This window comes from Syngnathoides biaculeatus, chromosome 17 (genome assembly GCF_019802595.1).
Source record: "Syngnathoides biaculeatus isolate LvHL_M chromosome 17, ASM1980259v1, whole genome shotgun sequence".
Taxonomy (NCBI): Eukaryota; Metazoa; Chordata; class Actinopteri; order Syngnathiformes; family Syngnathidae; genus Syngnathoides; species Syngnathoides biaculeatus.
The window spans coordinates 20470997-20492483 of NC_084656.1; the positions used below are offsets into that span (position 1 = coordinate 20470997).

General features: G+C 47.1%; 1 protein-coding gene across 4 annotated transcripts in view; it reads right to left on the reverse strand.

Moving 5' to 3' along the window:
* adamts6 (ADAM metallopeptidase with thrombospondin type 1 motif, 6) overlaps positions 1–20653 on the reverse strand; it is a 52814-nt gene extending 32161 nt beyond the window's left edge. For 2 of the 4 annotated variants that reach the window (XM_061802101.1, XM_061802098.1), the window contains exons 1-9: positions 20506–20653; positions 19993–20369; positions 16239–16410; positions 15191–15396; positions 15004–15087; positions 14681–14829; positions 12498–12541; positions 6097–6202; positions 3349–3495 (exon numbers count right to left, since the gene is read on the reverse strand). In XM_061802101.1, coding sequence (XP_061658085.1) covers positions 3349–3495; positions 6097–6202; positions 12498–12541; positions 14681–14829; positions 15004–15087; positions 15191–15396; positions 16239–16410; positions 19993–20369; positions 20506–20605 — 1385 coding nt within the window. In that variant the 5' untranslated portion in view covers positions 20606–20653. The remainder of the gene's footprint in view (positions 1–3348; positions 3496–6096; positions 6203–12497; positions 12542–14680; positions 14830–15003; positions 15088–15190; positions 15397–16238; positions 16411–19992; positions 20370–20505) is intronic. The other 2 variants (XM_061802099.1, XM_061802100.1) reach the window with 2 other exon arrangements.
* Between the last annotated feature and the right edge of the window lie 834 nt (positions 20654–21487).

Below are 21487 nucleotides of genomic sequence, written 5' to 3' on the forward strand. Positions count from 1 at the left end.
GTGGAATATATGTGCCGAGGGAGTGACTTTTACCGGTCCGGCCTTGTTAGCGCTGCGCTAGTGTGTTACTGCCGTGTCTCACTGATTTTTACCAGTATGTTTTTTTTTTTTTTTTTTTTACCCGACCTGTTAGCACGGCACTAACGTTAGCGCGCCGCTAGCGTTAGCGTGGCACTAATGTTAGCATTAAACACACTGTGTAGCGTCTTTCTTTGTAAATATCTTGCGTTTCAATGCGGGTACTTGCGGCTTTTAAAATTTTGAATTAAAAAAAAAAAAAAATCAAACTAGGTAGATACACGGTCCTTCCCCCGGCGTGCCCGCCCTCTCTGGTACTGGGTCGGTTGACGCCAGTTGTTGTGCCAGGAAGTATTGGGGTCAGGATGGGAACGTCGACGCCCATAGCGGACAACTGTCCATTCATCATCCACCAATTCATATCTTGGCTGCATTTTGGGTGTTGTTTTTTGTTTTTTTAGGGTTAGGTGAGGGTTAGCCATTGAGAAATGAATGAAAAACTGTGAAAAATGCTCACTAGTCAAAGAACTGCCGCTTTGTTTTTATTTTTTTTTTTTTTGTTAGCGATCACTATGAACGAGACGGCATCAGACCGCCTGACTCCGCAGCCGAGGTTCTGGTCGGGAAGCGGCCGTGACGTGCGAGGGCCGACCGGGGCCAGAAGCTCCCCGTCAGGATGGCGGGTATCTGCTTTCTGCCAGACGCTGAAGGCCAACTCCAGATGTTTTGTCTGGCTTCGTCTTGACTTGGGGCCCGTGCGCGTTTTTCACCGTGCCAGGCTGGCAGCCAGCGAGGCCTCATTCCAACAAATATCTCCACGAGTTTTTTTTTGTGTGCGCGTATTGGAAGTCATTTGAGCATTTACCCGATAGCTTAACGTCAATGTACTAGTATGCTCTTTGTCGTCACTATTATGTACAAGATACTAGTGAGGGAAAACTGTCCCCAAGCCAAAGATGTTAACTAGCATCATGATAATGTCATGAGTAGAGTTGTAGCCCAGAGTTGTCAAGTAGTGCAAAGTTTTTCTTCACTAGTAATGTAGTTCTCTGACTAGGATGCCAAAGTTGTCCTACTAGTGCGCAGAAATGTCAAGAATATGTGAAAAGAGACTTTTGTTCTACTATAGATTGTAGATCAGTTGACATCCGCATGCTACTAGTACAACTAGTGAGGTGCTAGATGAATTTTATTCAATATCCAGCTGATGCGCCATTTAGTACTAGTACACAGTGTCTTCACAAGTAAGACACTTCAGTGCACTAGTAGAACGAATCTCTTGCTTGTAGGCTATCCACTAGTAGTGCCGTTTTTGTCACACAGTATAGCCTCCTAGACACCACAAGTAGCGCCACAATTATTCTACTAGTGCGGCCTAATCATTCTAGTAGTGCATAAGTTGTCTTACTACTGAGGACAAAAAAGCATACTAGTGTTGAGATGGATATCAAAGATGGCTTTATGGAGGAAAACTTTGGCGTACTATTAGGAAAAGTACTAGTGAGGCAAAACAGTGCAAGGGTTGATATCTGGTAACTATTTTACTAGTGAATTGCTGGACAGCAACTAGAATTTTATAGCATCACAAGCAGTACTAGTAACAAACAGTAGTGCACAGTTTTGCCTCAGTAGTAACACCCAAGGCTGTTCTACTAGTCAGGACAAAGAGCATAACTACCGTAATTTCCGGCCTATAAACCGCTGCGTTTTTTCACACGCTTTCAACCCTGCGGTTTATGCGGCGATGCGGCTAATTTGTGCATTTTATTTCTCACGGCCGCAAGGGGCCACTCGAGCGGAAAAGGTAAGAGCGAGACCGGTGGAATATATGTGCTGAGGAAGTGACTTTTACCGGTCTGGCCCTGTTTTAGCGTTGCGCAAGCGTGTTACTGCTGTGTCTCAGTGATTTTTACCGGTATGGTTTTTTTTTTAGCCCGGCCCTGTTAGCGCAGCGCTAGCTTTAGTGCGGTGCTAGCATTAGCGTGGCGCTGGGTTTAGCACGGTGCTAGCGTTAGCATTAGCGTGGCGCTGGCATTAGCGTGGCGCTAGTCTTAGCGTTAAACACACTGTGTACCGTCTTTCCTTGTAAACGTCTCGTGTTTCAATCTGGGTTTCAATGTGGGGACTTGCGACTTTTACACAACTGCGCCGTTTGTATGTACCAAATGGTATTTCCTTGACAAATGTACTGGGTGAGGCTTATAACCAGGTGCGCGCTGTAGGCCGGGAATTAACAGTAGCACACGGACCTTAACATGGACATCAATCATATCAAATTAACGCTCAAACGACTTTCCATAATTTGTGTACTTTGTGTCGTACCAGCCCGCCAGCTCCAGATTAGCTAAACGGCTCACCTTGCGGCGCGGGGGGTGGACGCCACGGAGGACGTGCCGTCTTTCCCGGCCGGCGTGTTGATGAAATGGATGCGTTTAAGTTAATTATGGACGCATTTGATCTGACCTTCATCACATACCAGACAACTCAGAACTCTGGTCAAGTTCTGAGCTCGCTGAGCTGAGTTTCGCGGCCGTAACGAGGCTCAATTTTGCTAGCAACCGGACAAACTTAGAACATATTTTGGTTGGAAATAGCTAAAAGGGCCAGTTTTAACGCAAAAAAATGGCAGCTGTACGTTTTCAAGCGTGAGACTTCCTGAGGCTTTTTTGGGGGGGGTCGACTTCATGATAAACAGGGCTACCAAATTTCATGATGCTAAGGGGAAACTGGCTTCGGAGGCTGAATTCTTTTTTTAAAAATTCCGGAATGGCGCTACTGAGTCATAATGACCGCTTTGAACCAAAAATGGGCGACTTCTTGTGTCTTTTCAGGCACGGCTTCCAGAGACTTTTTGTTTGGCATACCCAAGATAAACAGCGTTACCAAATTTCATGTTGCTAAGTCAAACTGGCTTTGGAGGCTGAATTTTTTATTTTTTATTTTTTGTTCTGGAAAGAGCCAAAATGATTTTTTTCAAAACAAAATGGCAGACTTCCTGTGTGTTTTTAGGCATGGCTACAGGGGACTTTTTTGTTTTGTTTTGTGGCTTTATTCCTGATCGACATCAATCATCCATTCTTTGAACCGCTTATGCCTACAAAAATTTCATGTTATGGAGCGAAACTGGCCCGGATCTTGCGGACCGTTTTTATTGCACGTTGTATTCAGAAATGGCCGTTTCAGATCAAAACGGCAGACTTCCTGCGTCTTTTTCAAGCGTCTGCTGGAGTCAGTCGAACGACGAGTAATATTTTATCCGCCGCGTCAAGAATATCGAATAAACGCTCGAACGTCGTTCCGCGGTGCCCCGCCGGGTGAGCAGCCACTTACTCGAGAAAGCTGGTGATGTAGTCTTTGCTGCAGGCCGACCAGGAGAACGGGTTGGTGTTGGCCGTGATGTGCGCCGCCATCAGCTTGGCCGTCTCGTGGCCTTTGGTGCCGCACGAGTTGCCGATGCCGTCGTGGTTCATGCCGAAGCTGCGAGTCGACAGCGGAGATTTAAAAAAAAAAAAAAAAAAGCAGAGATTAGCCCAAAGGGCCCTTAAAAACAGCTGTGCGCGGCGTGGCTACGGGTCAAGGGTCAAACCCTGTCTGGAGTTCGGCAGGAATGGGGGGGGGGGGGGAGAAACAGTTCTAATCACCGCTGTGACGCCCGCCTGTCAATCAAACACCGGCAGGTCCGAGCAGGCCGCCTGGGAAGCTGGAAAGTCCAAACGGCGGCTGAGAATCTTTTGGATCCGTTGGCCGAAGATTTTGAAAGAATCTTAACAATTGAAACTCTGGCCTTGTGGCAATTACTTTTACATGGTGGTTTGGTTTTTTTTTTTTTGGGAGGGGGTAAAAACTCAAACTTTGTTGCCATGCCGTGCCCAAACCCGACGGCAGGAACTCAAATTGACCATCGCTAACGCCCGGCCTAGCATACAAGGCTGAAATTCGCTAGCAGTCGGACAAAATGACTCCTTTAAACGCCCGTTTCAAAACAAAATGGCAGACATCCTTTCCACTGCGTCTAACTCATGACAGATATCCATCATCCATCCATTTTCCGAGGTGCTTATCCTCACAAGGGTCGCAGGAGTGGCCGAGCCAGAGGCGGGGTGCCAATCGCAGGGCACATATAAACAAGCATTCGCATTCACACCTACGGGCAATTTTAGACTCTTCAATTAACCTAGCGTGCATGTTTTTGGAATATGGGAGGAAACCGGTGTGAGGATAAATTCCTTGAAGGGAAATTCCGGCGGTTTGGATCAACATTTCATGATTTTTCTCGACAATTCTCTGGGCCGCCGCCATTTTGGCGAGTCACATGACCTATCTGCGCAAATGTGACGTACTACGTGCCGCACCAAAAGCTCGATTACGATGGGATACAATTATGCCCAGCGCCGATTTCTCGGATTTATCCCGATCTGGTGAAAAAAAATTGCAGTATCGGTTGATCGGGGAGACGGTGGAATACTTCTATCCAGATGTGAACCTGCGGCTGTAAATAATTGTCGAATATTCGGATTGGTTCTTCGGGCGGAATGACGCGGAGGTTCTGGAGATCAAAATGGAGGCTGCAAAACCTAAACCTCCAAACTTCTCGAGTATTTTCAGGGATGGCTTCATGAGATTTTTTGTGGGTCTACGTAAAATAGACATGCCTAGCAAATTTCATGTTAAGTGAAACTAGCTATGGGGCTGGATTATTTTTTAAATTCTGGGGGAAAATTGGTTGCCTCAAACTTAGACGGCGGACTTCCTGGATCTTTTTGGGCAATGGCTTACCAAATTTCACGTTGCTAACGTTAAACACGCTCTCACCTGGTAGCGCTGACTCGATTTAGTTTGCTGCTTTATGGTCAGGAACCAAAACATTGAAAACACAAATTGTCATTCAAAAGTCCGAATCGATGCGATTTCTGCCTGTCAATCAGCGCCGGCAGGTCCGAGCGGGACGCCAGGGAGGCTGGAAAGTAGGAAGGAGGGGGTGGGGATCCTTTTGGATCAATTACCAGAGAGTTCCCAGGCCGGAGGGTTTGAAAACTAATCATCTCAACAATCAATTTAGACTTTTCCTTGCAGTCCCCGAGAGCACAAATCAGCTCTAATGCATTTAACAAACCCGACCGCATCGCGCCGTCTCGAGCTGTTTTTCTAGCGCAGGCCGCGTATGTGACATTTTAGAACGTTCTGGAAATAAATCAGTCCCGGCCGCGCTGTTATTCCTTATACATCTTCTGCAGCCGTCGACTATTTTTACAACAGGCCCCTTGCAACAGAAGCAGACACGAGACATAATAAAAGGAAATCGCCATCTTGCTCAACTCCCCGGGGAGCCTAATACATCATCATTATTGCGCGGCGGAGTCGCGCGCCAGAGGTATGCGCGCGCGACACGCCGGACTCGGAGCCCCGCGGCGCTCGTGCCAAGTCCCGAGGCACGTGGCCCGGGGGAGGCGCTACCGAGGCTTAAAGGTGGTCGGGAGCCGCGCGGGAGGTCACGTGACGGTGGGCCGGACAACGTTTTGGCGTCGCGTTTCTCGGTGCAATTGAAACGTGACTGCAGAAGTGACACACAAACAAACGCCACATTTGATCAATAAATAGATGTTACGATTCTGAATTAGATACATTTACAGTTAATACGAGAATATGGTCACTTCCAAGTTTGTCGTTCGCGCACGTGGCTGGAAAGAATTTGAAAAATGCTCAATCGGGTGCAAATTCTAAAATATATTTTACTATTAATAGAGAGAAGTGATTCAACGGTGGAAATATTGCAGCAGTCCGTAGTAGCCAAGTGCGTGTGACATATCCTAATTTTTTTTTTTTTTCATCAGCAATCGAGCGGGCTTACAACAAATTCTGGAATTCACCATTAAAAAAAGTCCCTGTGAAGTAATAAAATTTGACACACCGCACGCGAGTGTTGTTAACAATCCTGCCAAATTCCGATGATCAAAACATGCTGGAAAAACAGTTTAACGCAATTGCGTCTTTCCTTCTTTTCAGCAATTACCTTAAAAAAACGTCCCCGGGAAAACAAACAAAAAAAAAAAAAACAAACAAACAAACATCGACACTCACTTGTGGCCGATCTCGTGCGCGATGGTGAAAGCCGAGCCGAGGCCGATGTCTTCGTTGATGCTGCAGCTGCGCTCTGGCTCGCACATTCCCGCCACCGAGGCCAAGCCTGGATGGGAAAACGCGCGCACAAGAGGAATCAAACAAAAGCAATGCTCATGAGGTGTTCCATAACTTGTAGCGTCAACCGCTAGCGTATTGCTTGTTCTATTCTTGTCTGTGTGAAGGTTGTGAATATTGATGATTAGATTGTGCTAGAATTAGTAGTACTAGCTCAAGTAACTTGAAACTGCTTCTTTAATGAAGCAGATTTAAAATTGGTCCTCACAGGGCCCAAGAACTCTTGATTGTGACCTACTCCAAATGATTTATGCGACACAGTTATTGGGATTTTTGGATAGAAGTTACACTTACTATAAACGAGTTGTTCCTTGAGATGCGAGTGACCCGACTTGGGAGTTTTTCAAAATACAAGATCTCACTGGGCCTATTTTAATGCGTTGACTTGCGAGCATAAAGTTGAGATACGAGTGGCAGTCAACTTACTTGAAACTGTGTCACAATAATGTACGATATTACAGTGCTATTTGCCTATTTTGAAGGATGGACTAGATTAATGGCATTTCCATTCATTTCAATAGGGAAATATGATATCCGTAACAAGTGCTTTGAGTGACAATTGTGGTCATTGAACAAATTCATTTCATATTTCAAGGCACAACTATCTGTGCTAGTACCATAACACCCGGCCTACAGAGCGCAACTGGTTATAAACCTCACCCAGTACATTAGGAAAGGAAATCCCATTTGGTACATACATAAGTCACAGCTCTTTAAAACCACATTGAAACATGAGATATTTACAAAGACAGTACACAGAGTTTAACGCTAGCGCCGGCGCGCGAAAGCTAACGCTAACACCAGCGCCGTGCTAACGCTAGGCGCCGCCATGCGTAGCAAGTGCTTTGAGTTACAAATGTTGTCATGGAACAAATTCATTTCGTATCTCAAGGCAGAACTTTAAGTGCGAGCACCATAATTCCCGGCCTACAGACCGCACCTGGTTATAAACCTCACCCAGTGCATTTGTAAAGGAAATGCCATTTGGTACATACCTAAGTCGCAGCTGTTTCAAAGCCGCAAGTGCCCACATTCAAACCGACATTGAAACACGAGATATTTACAAAGACGGTACAAAGTTTAACGCTAACGCCGCCACGCTAAAGCTAACACTAACGCCGTGCTAACGCAAGAGCCATGCTAACGCTAACGCAGCCACGCTAAAGCTAACGCTAACACCGAAAAAAAAACATTCTGGTAAAAATCACTGAGACGCGGCAGTAACACGCTAGCGCAAGGCTAACAGGGCCTTCCTCGCCACATATATTCCAACGGTCTCACTCTTACCTTTTCCGCTAGAGTGCCCCCCTTGCGGCCGTTAGAAAAAAAAAAAAAAAATCGACATATTATCCGCATCCCAGCATAAAGTGTGAAAAAAGTCGCGGCTTATAGGCCGGAAATTACGGTACTTTTGTACAGCATGCAAGTACTTTTGTCATCCTGCGGGCTACTGATGCTCACGTCAAAGCCGGCAAATTACACCCCCGCCTCACTTTGTATCACCGCCTTTCTCGCAGAACAGGAAAACCCAGTTTTGACGCGCAATATGAAGGGGACTACTATACGCTACAGTCTCGGTTTCCCCACGAAAGCGAGAGAAAAAGTCTGGGAATTGGCTTCCGGCTCCTGTAAAACATCGAGACGGAGGTTTACACTTCTCGGAGCGCCAGGCATCGCCTAAAAAGCGAGCCAAGGAAGGAAACGTAGCAGCCGCCGCGCCCGAAAATCTGTCAGTGGAGAAAAAAAACAACAACAAAAAAAATTGATGTTTTCCTCATTTGGGAGCTGGCGAAAGGGAAGAGAAAAGCGGAGAAAGGGAGCGCAGGAGAGCTTGTTTCAACTTTCAGCCTCCCCTGCAATCCAGGTGTCGTGAGACCTTTCTTCCCCGAAAAACCCGAGAGGTCAGATCGGGAGACAGGAGGCAATTCTTCACAGATTACATCTACAGGTGAACGCCGAGCGGATCGGGTGACGGCGCAAAGCAGGTGTGTGTGTGTCGGGGGGAGGGTCACGAAAACTTCCACACGCACCTCCGGCGTCGAAAGCCCGTTTGAGCATTTAGTCACTGATTGAGGGAAAGGCCCGCGTCCTCATGAGCAAGGCAGCGGAGCTCGCGGGTGGAATAAACGTCTTCCTCGCAACGTTTTTGACGAGCTTAACGGAAAGCCGTTTAAGCGCTTAATCGATGGTCGTGATAGCAAGCTCGAGGTCAATGTACTAGTAAGATCTTTGTCCTTACTACGAAGACAATTCGGCACCGGAGTACAAAGACTAGGACGGACCAGTAGATCGATCTTACTAGCACCATTTAGGAGATTATTTGATGGCCGTGATATTAGGACTGGGCAATATGGGCTAAAATTCCCGCCGTGTTAACGAAAACATGGGATATAAACTCAAAAACAGAAATTATAATGGAAGTACAAGACAAAATAAGAAAAAAAACATCAATTTCTACTACTTAACGCAGGTATTTTTGGGAACGTAACCCCCAAGGGAACACTGTGTCATGTCTCTGAGTCAAGCTAAGGTGAACTGATTCAAAAATAAACCAAAAATTAAGAAAAATGGCATTTGGAGAATATCGCAGCGCTCTAGAAACGTAAACTCAGCTACCGGTTGTATTATTTTCTGCCTAGACACTTCCCAACTGACCTGATTATTTTCCGTTCATTGTCGATTGATCGGTGCTGTTACGTGGATCCAACCAGATTTCCGTCAAAAGCGTTCTTGACAGCTAAACACCAATGTTGGTATTTTGCAACTATTACATCTACATTTCACATTAGCTTAGCAACTAGCATGGTTTCTCATGCTTAGCTACTTCTCATCCGCCTTTGGCGATCATGATACTTGTCAGTAGTGGAGCTTATTCGGGACCACCGAGGCGAGGATTAGTCAAACCGACAAATGGCTCCGCACTGTGGATTCTGGAACGAAAATGTTTAGCAATTGGCTCAAAGCTGGTGTGGCGCTAGCTAGCATAGCACCTAGCATTCCACCGGTTTCGCTCAAGTGTGACGTATTTGAAGCCATTTTCACAACAAGGCGGTTACTATGACCGCGCCAACAAGTGTTTTCACGATTGCTCACTAGAGTCCGAGCGTATTGTGCCGAACATTGCAGATGTGGTTTTACGTATCTCGATAATCAGATACATCGCGCGACAACTGCTTTCAACACCAAAAAGGGGCACGGCCAATGAGTCTCTGATGTCAAAGAGTCCCACTCCACTTTTACGTCTGTTAAATGCTTGATCCTACGTCGGTCTTCAATTCCAAACCAAAAACATTCGACACCTTACAGGCCAGGAAAAAAACTGTGAAACTTCAGTTTATTTGGCCAGCGCGGAGGAGGCTGTAAATATCCTAACGTCATCAGAACTGAAGACAGCGGTTTTTGTTTTTTTTTCGTTTTTTTTTTTTTTTTTTTTGGGGGGGGGGGGAGGTTGGGGGTTTGGTCCATGTTGACAACTCAAGTACTGTTACTAACACACGTCTGCATTGTCTCCAGTACCGGGAAGGAATTTCAAACATCTTTCTCGCTCTGTCTGTCATCCACACTTGAAATATGAAGAACATCTCAGCAGAACCCGGTGTTCAGCCAAATTGCAGCCTTTAAAAATGACCGGCCGGATAAATCAAAGCTGTGATGAAACCGCGTGCGCGCAGGATTCTGCTAAAAAAAAAAGCCGGAAACATCTCTCGAAGCTTACCAGGATCGTTCGGGGGCAGGAACGACAACTGCAGTGGGCCAGTATTTGTTTTGTTTTTCCATCTATAGTCGTTTTCTCACATCAAAACTATTCTTGCTGGTGTTCACAATGACTTCTTCTTCTTCTTTTCCTTTCGGCTTGTCCCGTTAGGGGTCGCCGCAGCGTGTCAGACCCCGATCTCGTGCATCTTCCCCTCTAACACCCACAGTCTTCATGTCCTCGCTCACAACATCCATCAACCTTTTCTTTGGTCTTCCTCTCGCTCTGTCTTCCCTGGTCGCTCCATCCTGACCATCCTCCTACCAATTTCCTCACTCTCTCGCCTCTGAACATGTCCAAACCATCGAAGTCTGCTCTCTCGAACTTTGTCTCCAAAACATCCAACTTCGGCTGTCCCTCTAAGGATCTCATTTCTGATCCTATCCAACCTGCTCACTCCGAGCGAGAACCACAACATCTTCATTTCTGCCACCTCCAGTCCTGCTTCCTGTTGCTTCTTCGGTCCCACCGTCTCTAATCCGTACATCATGGCCGGCCTCACCACTGTTTTGTAAACGTTGCCCTTCATCCTAGCGGAGACTCTTCTGTCACATAGAACACCAGACACCTTCCGCCAACTGTTCCACCCCGCTTGGACCAGTTTCTTCACTTCCTTACCACACTCTCCATTGCCCTGTATTGTTGACCCCCCGACTATTTGAAGTCGTCCACCCTCGCTACCGCTTCACTCTTCCTCCTCCGCCCCTCACACCTTCCCGCACATATATTCTGTTTTACTTCGGCTAATCTTCATTCTTCCATTTATTGCGGTACCGCCAGTTAGCATTGCTCAGCTACTTATCTAACGACTGTTTGTCCACTTCACGTGTTGAAGAAGTGGCTATTGTATTCTAATCTGCACATCAACATTTACATCCACGAGCAGTCGTGACAGATCTTTGTTTGTTGTTTGTATTTCCAATGCAGTAATCCCTTTAAACAGAACTGGGGAGGGCGGGGGTTTTACGCCAGAGGGTCCGAGCGTGGAAGACGCCTGCGGCTGCGAGTTTGCGCGAGCTCCCCCCCACTGCGCCTCGCCTAAGAGTGTCACGGCTTTTGTATCCTCTTTGCTAAGAGGCTAAACAAGAATAGACTCGCAAATCGCGATGGGCCGAAAGGGAAGGAGGCGAGCCTGAAGGTGAGGAAAGAAGGTGGGAGAGGGAGGGAAAGGAAGGAGGGCGGCGGCGGCGGCGGCGACTCTGCCATTAGTTCCAAGAATGCGCGTGTGAGTTGTTTTCTTAACACCGGCGAGGACTGTGTACTATCTCCAGGCTTTGTGATTACTCTGCGACCTCAAAAGGCCAGCCATGCGGCCCTGGAGCGTGATCCCCAGGAAGGGGGTGTGTGGGGGGGGGGGGAGCAGAGGGGCAGACAATGAGGAAGCCGAGCAGATGCCGGGGCAATTAAAAGCGACTTTGGGGATAATGTGACGAATGCGCTCCCTGAAGTCACAACATTACCTCCGAGATATACTGCACTGCCTGCGGGGTCTTGTGGAGATAAGATGGCGAGAGGAGCCTGGAGGTGGTAGAGGAGAGAGGAAAAGGGAGGAGACGGGAGGTATTTGTCGCAGAGTCCTCGTGGGGCGGGGGCGGGGGGGGGGGGCGCTCTTTGCTTTTTCACCCTCCCTGATATCAGACCGTCCATCAGCCTCTGCCTCTAATTGTCCTCTTCCTTTCCAACCTTTTACGCAGACTGTAAAAGACACCGTTCTTAAGATTTAGGGTTCCCGATGTTGGCGGCAGAATCAGAAATTTTAAAGGGGGAATAGTTTGTCATTTTTCCCAAATTAACTTTTTGCCGTGTGCGGTTAAATGGCAAGACCTGAGAATGGCACGTTATTAAAATTATCTGTGGGGAAAAAATATTTTGTACCACTAATAGAAACCAGCCCATATGAGCAAAAAAAATTATAATAATCAGAGACAGAAAGCGTGACCGATGTGATGTCAGTCATTCCATTCAGGGGGGCGCACGACTGCAGCGTCACGCTGACCTATTACCTGGGGCTTCAGGAGCTTTGCTGAAACTGTTGCAGAATATCCACTTCGGAAAATAACAAAAATTAATAAAAAAAAATCCTGCCCCCTCTTTTGCTCATAACTGGACTTTAAACTAGCAAACAGAAGCAGAGCAAAGATTTGACAAAAAGAAGGGATCGGACAAGGACCCTAACCCCAACAAGGGCAAACAAACGAGTACGATTTCAGAGGGAACTCAAGACACCCGAGAGGATTCAGAACCGACGTGGAATTAGCGACGATTCTGATGTTCATCACCTCTTTTTGGTTTTGAATTAATTGAACATTCCTGGAAAAATTACAAGCCTTATTGGTTTGTTTATCGGCCTGGCTTTGACCAGAGACTCCAAGCGGAATCTAACTCATTTAATTCTGCAGACTCCCCCATTCAACACTCGATTCTTTCACCTGCTTGTGTCGAAAGCAATTGTCAGGCCTTGTTCTAGCTAAAATGATTGACGAGTGTCTCTAGTTTGAAGACATTTCCCATGATTCCACTGTGCACTCACCTAACGTTCCACAGGGTTTGTTCTTGTAGGTGCAGATGTCATACCTAAAAAAACAAAAAGAGGGAAGAAGGACGTGAGCAATCCAGGCACCTGTCGTGACGGTCCGGTTCCCGCCCCGCGGCACGAAGGTGGACCAAGCCGTGCCCCCACCCGACCGTTGACCCCGCTAACTCGCGTGCCGTTAATCCAATCACGCGCAGCCGGGGGGAGGCCGCGTGCATCTCACGATGGCCACGAATGATCCAATCGTAGCGAAAGCTTTTAATCTATTAAAACCAAGGGCACGGCAAATTTGATTTCCCTCTGCCTCTCCCGCCTTCATCCCAACGCAGACGCTCCCCGGAGTCCTTTTTTCCATCTTTCCTTGATCTAGGCAGAATGCAGGTTCCCTAACACAAACCTTAACCCCCTGACCTGGAAAGCGGACAAAGTACTCAAACCCCCTAACCTGAAAAGTAAACAAAGTACCCAAGTCTAAACCCCTAACGATGGGAAGCAGATGAAAAAGCCTTGCCTTGACCCTAACTCTGGAAAACGGCTCAAATACTCTAACCCTTGACCCTGGAAAGCAAACAAAGTACCCTAACCCAGATCCTAATCTCTAAAATCTAACTAACTTTGGAACCTCTAGCCCTAACACAGTTAACACCAAAAGGAGAGAGAAATCGCAGTGACTGATTCTTCTTCTTTGTCGTTTTTTATTATGTTTACTCAAGTTTGATTTACGCAGGTAAGGCAATTAAGAACAAGTACCGATTTGCTTACCTGGCCAAGAGGAAGCTGACAACAGAGTCTGGCAAAGCAACACCACAATTTGCTCTTACTGAACAAACGAAGAGGTGTTCCTTGTAAAAACCATAGACCTGATCACTAACCCCAATCCTACCAATACGTTTCAGGACATTACAGTATCTCTCCCGGACAGTTTCACGAAAAGTTATCATTCTATAGCAAGCACCGGCAAATTGCATATTCACAAAAAATCACGGTCGCATAGTGCAGACAAGTTTGAGGAGATATGTGACCAGTGGTCCTCAGTCGGCAAAAGGGTGGTGTGCCCTCTCCAGGTCGAGGATGAGATCCTTCCCCAAGTGGAGTTCTAGTATCTTGGGGTCTTGTTCACGAGTGAGGGAAGAATGGAGCGAGAGATCGACAGACTGATCGGTGCAGCGTCTGCAGTGATGCGGACTTTGTATCGGTCCGTTGTGGTAAAGTAGGAGCTAAGTCGAAAGGCGAAGCTCTCAATTTACCAGTCGATCTACGTTCCCACCCTCACCTGTGGGCATGAGCTGTGGGTTGTGACCAAAAGAACAAGATCTCGGATACAAGCGGCCGAAAAGAGTTTCCTCCGCAGGGTGTCCGGGTTCTCCTTTAGAGGTAGGGTGACAAGTTCAGTCATCCGGAAGGAGCTCAGTGTCGAGCCGCTACTCCTCCGCATTGAGAGGAGCCAGATGAGGTGGCTGGGGAGTCTGATTCGGATGCCTCCCGGACGCCTCCCTGGTGAGGTGTTCCGGGCGTATCCCACCGGAAGGAGACCCCGAGGACGACCCAGGACACGCTGGAGAGACCGTGTCTCTCGGCTGGCTTGGGAACGGCTCGGGATCTCTCCGGGAGAGCTGGAAGAAGCGGCTGGGCAAAGGGAAGTCTGGGTATCCCTGCTGAAGCTACTTCCCCTGCGACCCGACAAGGAAAAGCGGTGGATAATGGATGGATGGATGGATGGATGGATGGCACGAGTCACCTTTTGCACTTGAACCCATCAACTGTAGCCATGCATCTAACAATTTCAAGCGCACTTCAGACACGGTAATGTTCCGCTCTGGTGAGTTCTGTCTGAATGGGACCGGGAAATAGATCCCAGACTTTATGATAGAGATTTAGAATGAAAAAAAGAGAGAAATGCAATGTCACTGGGAGTGCATCTGCGGAGCATCAGAAGCAAGAGTGCTCCGATGACAGAACGTGTAGAGACTGTTCTTGAAACTGAATCAGCCTGCAAACACTTGAGTTGCTATAGTTTACCAGGCCAAACAGTCTTGGCAATAACGCCGCTGATAAAGACGAGTGAGGCTTTCGGCTCTCGCCGCGTGACATTACACAGAGCACCTTCTGTTTTCATCGCCGTCATAACCGCGAGAGGAATGGAACACCCGCCCCCCGCCCCCACCCCGACTTATCCTCACCGTGTGATGAGCACAGCGTTGTCGTGGTGAGCCATCCCGTTCTCCGGAATGCTGTTGCCGCCGTCGCTGTGGTGGGACAGGATGGACTTTTGCCACTTGCAGAAGCTGTCCAAGGACTTGTCAGCGTGATGGTTGATCTCCAAGTTGGGCTGCAGGACGGATGTGGAGGTGAAGAAGGTCAAGAACCGTAACCATAAACCCTCAGTTTTTCTTGGCTTTTCTTACAACCCTTAGTCCAAAAACTAAGTGTTGATGGAAATGTCACAGCCACAAAAATAAATTATCCAAATAAATGTTAGAGGAGCTCGCCAGGTTCTCCTTACCTGATCTTCGGTCAGAACGATGAGCCGCGTCACGATAATGTTCACAACATTTCCTAGACTGGCATCACGGTAAAGTTTGGCAACCTGACCTCCAGAAAAGAAGAAAAGACACAAAGTCAGACAAATGGCGTCCGCCGGGGGTCGGGGGTGGTGGGGGACCCTCCGAGAAATACGGGATCAAACTTACAATATTCATGACGGACAGGATGTAGTGCTCGATGTCTTTGCGGCCGTGGTAGCCGACCATCATCTTGTCGGCCACCACCAGCGTCTCCACGAAACGCTCAGTGCTGATGGAGCGCCGCGTTCGGCGGGTGTCATTGCGGCCCGTGTCTTCACCTTGTGGGGCGGCGGACGCTTGGACTGGGGAGAGGGAACTGTTTTCGACCAGATCTGTAAACCGCAGAGACCGGGTTTCGAGGAAATATTGAGCCGAGCCACCGTGCCACCACTGTGGTATTATTCTTTATTAAAAACCCTAACCCTACATTAAAAATTATTGGTGTTTATGGGAGACTTGAGGAGATTGATGGGATTCGATTTGAGTAAACTGAGTTATGAGCTTGGTTTTAGAACAGATTAAAATTCATAACTCAAGGTTGCACTGTACTGTTGATAGTATTTGTGATATTTTTGCTTGTGTGCAGTGAGCCGTGAGATTTTTCTCTCGTGTCTATGACTAAGGTACTCACATCCATCTGTCCATCCATTTTTTTACATCACTGATCCTCACAAGGGTCGCGGGTGTGCCGGCGCCTATCTCAGGCGATTTTGGGGTTAGAGGAGGGGCAGAACCTGGACTGGTTCCCATCCAATAGCGGGTTCTAGTGGTAACTGCAAATTTTAACCTTGCAGCTCGCGCCTTTTGGTTTATGACCCAGATGCTCTGGGAAAAACTGTTAAGATCATACGTGTCAGGGCACGCGGACTCCCTGCCAACGACAGCTTTTTGCTGGTTCTTATAAGACCCTGTCCTAAATACCTCAATATCCACTTGGTTCTTTTCTTTCATCCCATGACAAAAAGTAGCTAGCGGGTACCTGGTCCATCATAGACTAAACTCCATGTGGGTTATGTTTTACACAACAGAGACCTGGTATTGGGACTTAAATAAAAGTAGATAACGTGCTTGAAATTTGCCACAGTAATTTTAGGACAAGAACGCTAAACCTCGATACTTCATTCCTCGTACACAAATAACTCGAAACTACAACAGTGACGGAGGGCGCACCTACCTGAAATGCCGCAACTCAACTCCTGGCTCTGTTCCTGCGCCGAGGGCATGGCGGACATTTTATAAATAACGTGTTGCTGTGCCTCCTCCAGGTTCCAGTCGCTAGCGGGGGAGGACGTGTTCTTCAATGGCTCGATTAAATACTGCTCTTCCTCTGTCGTGATGACACCGTGCTGGTCGCGGGGTGTGTGGGGAGCAAGAAAGCAAAAGTTAATAACAGAAAAGTATTTAACCATTGTAGTCCTTAAACGTTACTTGCAAAAAACAGTTATTGGGGTTGTATTGACATTGTATGTTTTGGCTCACCGACTATATTGGCTAACAAGTTACCGATATTAGCTAGTCAGAAAGAGGAGCAAAGCTCAAAAGTGTTAAACGTCAAGTGTTAGCTAGCTGACTTTTGATACTAAACGATGTGTCGTTGCTGTACTATCATCACAATGTCAATAATCATTTGAAAGGGCAACTCAAAATATTTATATGTGCGCAAAACACAGTGACATTAGCGGTACTCTACGTAAAAGTGGCTAGCTAGCTGATGAACATGAGAGTGTTAGCGCATCCATCCGTGCCCACATTTAGTCACCCTAAGCACCAATTAAAATAAACTAATAATGAACCAATGATTCCGGCGTATCTTAGCATCAGGCCGCTTAAAATCTCCAATCAAATCGTTTTTAAGAAAACATATATATATATATATATATATATATATATATATAAACAGCATTTTTCAAGAATAAAAGGCCTAATATTACAAAAATCGAGTTGTAATATTGAAGCTGACTCATCAAAATCATTAGCCTAATAGCATAGTCGCATTTAAACATTTTTAGCCAGCACACGGGTCATTTTTATTGATATATATTTAAAAAAAGGATTTGCGTGATTGGTCTATGTGGCTTTCTTTTAAAAAATATCCATTTGTTATTGTGACATTATGATTTTTTTTTGTTGAAAATGGGCAACTTTTTAACTCCATTCCTGTGCCATTTACGGGCACACATGCCCGCTACGTTTGGAGATTATTAAAAGAAATCAATAATGAAACAATGACTCCGCTGTAACTTAGCATTAGGCAACTTAAAATCTCCGATCAAATCATACAGCATTTTTCAAGAATAAAAAGGCCGAATATTACAAAAATTTTGTTGTAATACTGAAATTGACTCGTTAAATTCATTAGCCTGATAGCATAGTTGCCCGTGCATTTTTAGCCAGCACACGGGACATTTTTATTGATACATATTTGAAAAGGATTTGGGTGATTGGTCCATGTGGCTTTCTTTTAAAAAAATATTAATTTGTTATTGTAACATTATTATTTTTTGTCTTGAAAATGGGCAGCTTTTTAACTCCATTCCTGTGCCATTTACGGGCACACATGCTAGCTACGTTTGACGGGCGTTAGGATCGTGATGGGGTCCTTTGGAGAAAAAAAAAAATATGACCGCCTGGAACAGTCCAAAAGACTGCGAACCCCTGCGCTTGCCGACCTTTTAAACAGTGCGACGTTTTCAAACAGCCTCCAGTGACCCATATCTGTCGTTCTTGCGCCTCCTCCAAGATTCACGGCCGCAGAAGACGAGCAAAGCCAAACGCTCGGTATTTAAATACGTAATCCTTTCGCGGCCAGTCAAACAAGCAATTAGAGCGAGGACTCGCGTTCAAACAATTACCCTAAAGCACCTCTTTGCGCAGACAAAAGTGTCTCGGCGCTGCGAAAATATAAAACATATTTTATTTGGGCCTTTTAAAGAGTGAGTCAAGGTTTTCCAATTGTCCAGACGGCTGATTGCATTAAAGCGCACGCTCGCTTTTGACCATTTTTGGTGTTGTGAGTTAGTGGGGGGGGTCGGGGGAAAAAAAAAAAAAAAAAAAAAGAGACAGCAAACACTAATTCAATTTATGATGCTGCGTCTAGATTCTGCCAACACATTTGGCTACGAGGCCAATACATGTTTGCTTCACATTTGCGAGCTACACTTCATTTTCCTTTCTGGAATTCGCGCGGCTGCCAAGTCGTTTGTCGCGTTACAATATCAGCGTGACACGTCGGCTGGCCAATAAACTGCTCGAACGGTGACTGAAAGGAATTAAGCATGGCGCAATGACTGAAACAGAAGCCGCGCCGCGGCAGAAGACTGCGCGCTGATCGAGCTTTGTTTTAAGCTCCTTTTCGTCGCAAAGGCCCGTAATGAATTCTCGTTACCGTCAAGTCAACGGCATGACACGCTGGGACTGATCGACTGGCCAGTCAGCAACCGCACGCGCGGTCGCGGAACGGAAATAAGAGCGGCGCGATCACCGAAACAGAAGCGCGGCAGAGAAATACGTCGAGCTATTCGTTAGTTCGTGTGATGACAATCAAGGCTTTTGATTTGATTTGATCGTTTCACTGAAGACTGTTAAAGAATTCAGCGAATTCTCGTTACTGCCGAGTCATTTGGTACATTTTAAAACCAGCGGCGCGGTCGCTAAAACAGAAGCCACGGCGTGGCAGGTTCAACCCTTAAGATTGGTTTCACTTCTTGTTCCTGTCTTATACCAATGTTAGCATCCTGAAGCATAAAGAGAGAGAGGAGAGCGTGGTGAGGAAGTGAAGAAACGGGTCCAAGCGGGGTGGAACAGGTGGCGGAAGGTGTCTGGTGTTCTATGTGACGGAAGAGTCTCGGTTAGGAAGAAGGGCAAGGTTTAGAAAATAGTTAGTGGTGAGGCTGGCCATGATGGACGGATTAGAGCCGGTGGCACTGAAGAAAGACCAGGAAGCAGAACTGGAGTCAAAGCGGGGTGGAACAGTTGGCTGAAGGTGTCTGGTGTTCTATGTGACGGAAGAGTCTCGGTTAGGATGAAGGGCAAAGTCTATAAAACCCTGGTGAGGCCGGCCATGATGTACGGTGTAGAGACGGTGGCATTGATGAAAGAACAGGAAGCAGAACCGGAGGTAGCAGAAATGAAGAAGCTGAGGTTCTCGCTCGGAGTGAGCAGGTTGGATAGGATTAGAAATGAGATCCTTAGAGGGACAGCCAAAGTTGGATGTTTTGGAGACAAGGTTCGAGGGATCAGACTTTGACAGTTTGGACATGTCCAGAGGCGAGTGAGTGAGTATGTTGGTAGAAGGGTCAGGAGGATGGAGGTGCCAGGCTAAAGACCGAGAGGAAGACCAAAGAGAAGGTTGATGGATGTCGTGAGGGAGGACATGAGGACAGATAAAGTATAAATATCTTGTTACTTTACAGAAGTCTCTGTACTTCGTCTTAAGTACTGAACGTGGGTACTTTTCCCAACTATGCTCCGAGAATCAAGGCTGAAGAGAAATTGGGGGATGACTTCTGACATGTAACGTGCATGAAAAGCCAACGCTGACAGATGCCCGAGTTGGTTTTCCTTTGGGGGCACCACCTCCCAACAAAATCTGGGTTGGGCATCGTCTGAATGCTCGGCTAGCCGGTATCCAGGGCTTCTGTGTAATATGACACTTGCGACTTCACGTTTTACCAGGTGGCAAAAGCCAAAGCGCCTTTGCGATGGTACTACTAGTAAAGTAACGATTGTGAACACAGGGGAAAACGGCTTGAATGACAATTTTAGCGGCGAGTCTGTGGCACACTGATCCGAGCAACATAAAGGTCACTGAGTTAGCCCGTCCCTCAAAGATCACATGGAACTATTGTAATTATCTCTGATTTTCTATCATGTCCAATTTTGAATCGATGTCCTGGAATTTGCGTCTGTAGTTGACAATTTTGGCTCACCAGGCCGTTGCAGTTGCTGAGCGCCACCTGAGTCGCGCTCCGCCGGTTCTGCAAGAATCCCACGTAGTGGCAGTTGTCCACCAAATTGTGGCGCCACTCCATGCCGTCGCGTCCCCAGTACTCCACGGTGAAGTGCTTGGAAACCAGGTAAGGTGTGAGAGTCAGGTTTAGGTGGAAGTGCTTTCCGTAGGCGAAGAGTCTGTAGAAAAGCTGGGACTCGGGCGGCTCCTGGTACGAGCCCGCCAAGGGGTCGGCCGCCCCGCGTCGCCGTCGGCCGGGCCGGTGGTGCTTCACAGTGTAGCTCAGAAACTCTCCGTTCTCATCGACTCGGACAGGGACAGTCAGCTGGTAGTGCTGCAGGTAGGACAGGAACTCCTCTGTGGATGCACGGGGGACAATACACGTTGATGGAACAACCGCAAGTCCAGACAACATCAATACTCCAGTTGTCATCGGTCCAGTTAGCTTTAATATTATGACTACGCGAAGGATCCCTCGTTCCGGTCATCCTACCTTGAGGGTTGCGTGAAAGCCGATCGACGTTCTGAAATTCAGAAGCAGCCATGACCACCAGGCTCAATGTCCAAGTCAGCGTCCTCCACAAAATTTCCATAATTCTGGGGAAGATGTGACATGGGGGAGGGGGTGGGGCGGGATGGAGGAGGAAGAAAGGGAAGAGGGTGCTACAGTCGGACTAAAAACATGCGCTCAGTCCAAGGCCAAACCATAACAACTCCATGGTTTGCGTCCCCCTCGCTGGCTTGGGCAAAAAAAAAAAAAAAAAGTCTGCGTGTATCACGGATGCTCAGATTTCTCCCAGAGGCGAGCCCGTCCACGTCGCGGCGCAGACCTCACGATTCATGTCCGCACCTCGGCCAAAAACACGGCGATCCGTCAAGACGCTCAGGTGGAACGCCGGAGTGGGAGCTCTACATCGGAAACTTGCCTCGGCCCGTCCATCTGCGTCCCTGCCAGAGGAATCAATCGAGACCTGAAGACCAGCGCAGGAACTTCTCAACCATTTCCGAGCTATTCCACAACAGAGGCTCTTCGGACGGGAGTCTGACTGACGTGACCGCCGTTTCCGAAGACGTGACCTAAGAACCATCAGTGTGTCTTTGAGGATTCCTTGACTGACTATTTGGAGTCCAATGGACATTTCTATCATTTCCATAAAGAACCAATAAAATGTAAAGATAATGAAAGAATATGCAGCTATTGGGGTAAAATCCAAACCAAAGACTGAATAAAAAATTCAACGTTTTCATTTGGAAACACTTCAGGGACTTTCAGTCCACCGTCGAAGTTCTTTGGTCCGATCGGTTTGGATCTTTCCACCATCACCGATCTTAACGACCAAATCATCAAGAAAATCGAAGAAGATCCAAACGACATTTTTGAACAAATGCGGGATTTGAACGTTTTTGACGAGTGACATCACAAGTTTACTTCGTCTACTTTGCGCCCTCTTGAGTTTGTGCAGGTGTACCTAATA